Here is a 4,402-nt window from a genome sequence, read left to right as displayed (position 1 = left end):
CCCCGGCCTGCCGCGCTGGCCCCCGTCACGCCCGAGCCCTTCCGCGGGCCGGCCGGCGGTGCGCCGGCCTCGCCCACGCTGGGCGTGGAGCTGCCGCGCATGAGCAACGCGGTGGCGCGCAAGCTGGGCCTGGCGCCGCGCCGCCCCAGCCGTGACGGCGGCCCGGCGGGCGCGCCTGGGGCCGGATGCGGCGGTCTGGGTGGCACGCCGCCCTCCGCCGGCAAGTCGCCCTCGCGCGGCGCGGGGCGGTCGGCCCGGCCCAGCTTTGAGAGTGGGGCGGGCCCGGCGCACGCCACCATCCGCGCTGCGTACAACCCGCGTGCCGCGTCCCTGGACTCGCCCTTTGGCGCGCCGGCGCCGGCCGAGGGTGCGCTGGGCATCCACCCCGCCCTCCTCTCCCTCATCGACTCCGGCCTGGGCGGGTCGGCGTTCGCCCCCGCCGCGGTGGCCAGCGCGGGCGCTAGCGCCGACTCGGCCTCCCTCAGTGCCCTCCTCGCTGGCCTGGGCTCCTGCAGCCTGGACGGCAGCGGCGGTGCGCCGGGGCCGCGCCATGGCCATGACCAGCCGCCCCTGGAGAGCTTCGCCCTCTTCTCCTCGGCGCCTTCGGGCGGCTTCCTGGGGCCTGCCGGCGGCGCTGCCTGGGGGCCCCCTGCCCAGACGCAGGCCGCGGGCGCCGCCTCGCGGGCGGCCTCCTTCGACACCGCCTTCCTGGCCAAGGTGTGTGTGCGTGTACTCTGTAGGCTGTTCCAGAACGTGCAGTGTCGGTGCGGTTCCGAGGGCGGCGATGTTCTCCGATGTGAGTGCCCCAAGCATCCAAGCTGGCCATTGAAAGCAATTGCCCAGCGACGTGCCCAGGGAAGCACCATCTTGGTTGTCCTTGCCTTACACCTGTGATAAACACCCCCCCCCACACACACACAAAAAACCAACTCCCTCCCTGCAGCAGCAGGCGACTGCGCAACAGGATCGCGTCTTCTTCGATGCCCGCAACGGCGTCCCTCGCCACTCTGCGGAGTTTGGGCGCACTGCGTGCCTGTTCTGAGAGAACATCGAGGAGTTTGCCTGCGAGCGGCCCTGGGTGCAGACTCCTGCTGCTGGACGGGGAAAGTGGAACCGTGAGGCACCACCCCATCACACCCAGCCACGACCGGGTCCGCGCCCGCGTGCCGAAAAAGCATCAGCGACATGCAGGTGCCCCTCCCATTCTCACTTTCTTCCCGCGACCTAGGCGCAGTGGACATTCGTCGCACAGTGTAGAGCCATGAGCACACATGCATACCTCCTTTGACGCCCTTTTCGAGAAGCATTGTCAACCCCGTGCCGAGACGATGACGATACCCCACTTCCATGCTTGCACCCTCCGCTGCTCGCTGCCCCCGCCCCCGCCCGCCTTTGCAGCCCCCGAAGAAGGTTCAGAAGCACCCCTTCCCACCATTGGTGCACCTTCTCTTGTTTCGATACTTGCATCAGAGCGCAGGTGCTGGCGTGTCTGATGCGGGGCTCCCGCCCCCCATGCGCCCTGCCGGGCGCCATTGCCCTTGAGATCCACCCCCCCTCCAGCAGCACGCTCGCCAGAGCCGCGGAGTCGAGTCTCTCTTTCCCCTACCCCCTTCCCCTGGCCGCACAGCGTGTGCGGTGACCCTCTTCCCCATTTCTTGAGGCGCCCCCGGGCCCTCCACATCCTTTCGTTTGCCCATGCTTTCATTGCAGTGCATGGCCTGAGACCTGCTCTGCGCTGTAACCGGAGATCACAATAGTCGGGGGCCACATGCTGACGCGGCGTGATATCTTCCCTGTGCGCCCAGGCGCACCGCAGCCATGAGTCAGGCCTGGCCGAGGCTCCCCTGGTCGACTTCTCTCGCCCACCTGGATCGCCTGCCACCTCGAGCCCCGCCCGCCACCTCGAGCCCCGCCCGCCACCTCGAGTCCCGCCCGCCACCTCGAGCCCCGCCCGCCACCTCGAGCCCCGCCCGCCACCTCGAGCCCCGCCCGCCACCTCGAGTCCCGCCCGCCACCTCAAGCCCCGCCCGCCACCGCCCAGGAGGGCACCAGGCCCGACCTGCCGTCCGACAGCCTCATCACGCGCGCCCAGCCGTCGGCGTCGTTGTGCACCAGCACCCTGTCTCCCGGCGCCACGGTCAGCTCCCCCTCCATCTCCGCCGCGAAGCCTGCAGGGTGGGTGGCATGGGAACAGGGGTCCGTGAGGGTCTGCTTGCAAAGTCAGCTGTTCCTGGGCGAGCATCCCAGTCCCGGGCACACCGAAACGCTCCTCGCCAAGTGCCTGCACAGCGTCGGATCCGCGCGCACCCTCCAGCACCCGACTCAAGTGGGACCCCGCAGCGCCCCTCCCCCCCTCCAATTGCCAGACCCTCACCGGCGACGATGGCGCGGTCCCCCTCAGAGGCCGTACCGGGCCTCCCCCCGCCGCCTCCCGGCGACACCGGCGTCGACGCGCCGCCCCGCTCGCTGGACCCGCCCGAGACGGTGCGGTGGTGCAACCCGCCCACGCCAGACAGCATCCTCGCCGGTCCCGGCCCCGCATCCGTGCCGCCGTGCCGAGCGCTGCCGCCGCCGCCCAGCAGGCCTCCCCAGTCGCCGCTGCCGAAGCGGCGGCGCTGGCCCTGCGCGGGCGAGCCGCCGCCGCCGCCGGCTCGCCGCGGCGCGGCCTCGGGGGGCAGGGGCGCAGAGTAGCCGCCGCCGAACAGCGCGGCGTCCTCGTCGCCGCCGCCCGGCGGGGTGCCGAAGGAGTGCGCGCGGGCGTCGCCGCCAAACGTGCCGCCGGCGGCGTGCTGGTCGCCCGCGCGGTCGAACATGTCCCCCAGCAGGTCCTCCTTGGACTGCAGGGAGGGCTGGCGCGCGGGCCGCCCGGCCCCTCCCCAGGGTCCGGGCGACCCGGGCCCGCTCACCGTGCGCGACAGCGAGCGCGAGCGGCGCGTCACGCCGCCCGCGTCCCCGAAGGACCCGTCGGGGCGGGCCGCGCCGCCGTTGGCGCCGCCGGCAGAGGGGAATGCCAGGTAGGACAGCGGCACCAGGCCCTGCGCACCGGAGGGGTCCTTGACCAGGGCCCAGCCCTCCGACTCCTCCAGCACCTCCACCTTTGTGTGTCGGGTGTGTGTGTGTGTCATGGGTCGAGGGGGGAGGCTGGGGTCGGCGAGATGGAGTGGTCCGCATGGGCTGTCGTACCCACCGCCCTCTCCTCCTCCTCCATCGACACTACCAGCACCCCAAGGACCCCGTCCCTGCACCCTCCCCCAGGATCCCACGCCCCTCACCGCGTCGCCCTCGAACACCGACAGCTCGTCGGGCTGGCTGTAGTCCGCGATGAACATGTGCGCCACGGTGGCGATGCGCGGGCCGTGCGGCGCGCCGGCGGGCGGGCCGGCGGCGGCCCACCCTCCCTCCCCCGCCTCCGTCTCCTCGGGGGTGGGCTCCAGCGGGGGGAAGGTCCCCGTCCCGAACCTCGGCGTGGCATCCGGCGAGCCTGTGAAGGGGGGCCGGGGGAGGGCAGGGTGGCCGCACGTGGTTCCACATAGCTGAGCTTGTGGGGCGCCGGGGCACCATGAACCTCCCCCCCTGGACACTGCCACAAACCCTCTCCTGTTCGCCCCACCACACTCCAGTGTGCATCCACACAAGTACCCGACCCTGCTCCGCCTCGCCCTCCGACCCCAAAAAAGAAAGACAATGAGCTGCTCATACACATACACCCACACACGCACCTCCAGAGGCCCGCGTGGTGCCAAAGGTCTCGAACACGGCGGCGTCGCTGCCGGCGCCCGCCGACGCGCCGTTGCCCCAGGGGCTGGCCTCCGGCGCAGTTCTCCCCGCCAGCAGGTCCTCCACCTCCTGGAGAACAAGTGGGAGTAAATAAGGGTGTGAGCAGGCTTTGCAAGGGGAAGATCCTGGGCAGCTCGGGATGTGTGGGCTAGGGCCGCCTACGAGCAGGCTCCAGGTGGATGCCCGGGGACAGGCTGGCTCAGATTCCTCCCAGGCCCAGCCTCGACGATTGCTCGCACAGGGCTATCAGAACACCCCCACTCACAACACACACACACACACAACAACGATACTCCATCAACGGCCCGCCTCACCCCCAGAACAGCCCCCCACACAAAACACACCCTGTTCTTGTCGGCCAGGACCGGGGAGAACTGGGAGGCCAGGCCCAGGCTGACATCCTCGCTGCCTCCCGACAGGATGGCGTCCACCTCCGAGGCCTTGGCCCGCGCCAGCTCGCTGCCCGCGGTGTCGGAGGGGTGGCTGGAGGGCGCGCCCAGGGCCGAGCCGTCGTTGACCCCGGGTTCGCGCCGCGCCAGGAGCTCGGCGGCCGCCCCGTCGGCGGTGGCGGGGTGCTCGGCCAGCAGGCGCGCGGCGGCGTGCCCCAGCACGCCCGCGTCGCCCG

The 4,402-nt window shown here is 71.7% G+C and overlaps 3 protein-coding genes across 3 annotated transcripts in view; 2 read left to right on the top strand and 1 right to left on the bottom strand.

The window, feature by feature from the left end:
• F751_5214 (Zinc finger CCCH domain-containing protein 56) overlaps positions 1–1,042 on the top strand; it is a gene marked incomplete at both ends in the record, with an annotated part of 3,302 nt that extends 2,260 nt beyond the window's left edge. Inside the window, 2 exons of the mRNA XM_011402813.1 lie at positions 273–717; positions 944–1,042. Coding sequence (XP_011401115.1) covers positions 273–717; positions 944–1,042 — 544 coding nt within the window. The remainder of the gene's footprint in view (positions 1–272; positions 718–943) is intronic.
• A 305-nt stretch (positions 1,043–1,347) lies between these two features.
• Positions 1,348–1,542, top strand: F751_5213 (hypothetical protein; the record flags this gene model as incomplete). Its single annotated transcript, XM_011402812.1, has 1 exon — positions 1,348–1,542. The coding sequence occupies one exon, from the start codon at positions 1,348–1,350 to the stop codon at positions 1,540–1,542; it is 195 nt and encodes a 64-aa protein (XP_011401114.1).
• Positions 1,543–1,823: 281 nt separating this feature from the next.
• F751_5212 (hypothetical protein) overlaps positions 1,824–4,402 on the bottom strand; it is a gene marked incomplete at both ends in the record, with an annotated part of 6,850 nt that continues 4,271 nt past the window's right edge. The window contains 8 exons of the mRNA XM_011402811.1: positions 1,824–1,866; positions 2,060–2,168; positions 2,375–2,520; positions 2,704–3,095; positions 3,273–3,309; positions 3,460–3,481; positions 3,720–3,846; positions 4,092–4,352. Of these exons, the coding sequence (XP_011401113.1) occupies positions 1,824–1,866; positions 2,060–2,168; positions 2,375–2,520; positions 2,704–3,095; positions 3,273–3,309; positions 3,460–3,481; positions 3,720–3,846; positions 4,092–4,352 (1,137 nt within the window). The remainder of the gene's footprint in view (positions 1,867–2,059; positions 2,169–2,374; positions 2,521–2,703; positions 3,096–3,272; positions 3,310–3,459; positions 3,482–3,719; positions 3,847–4,091; positions 4,353–4,402) is intronic.

This window comes from Auxenochlorella protothecoides (genome assembly GCF_000733215.1).
Source record: "Auxenochlorella protothecoides strain 0710 unplaced genomic scaffold scaffold6, whole genome shotgun sequence".
NCBI lineage: Eukaryota > Viridiplantae > Chlorophyta > Trebouxiophyceae > Chlorellales > Chlorellaceae > Auxenochlorella > Auxenochlorella protothecoides.
This window is presented reverse-complemented; position numbering and strand designations above follow the sequence as displayed.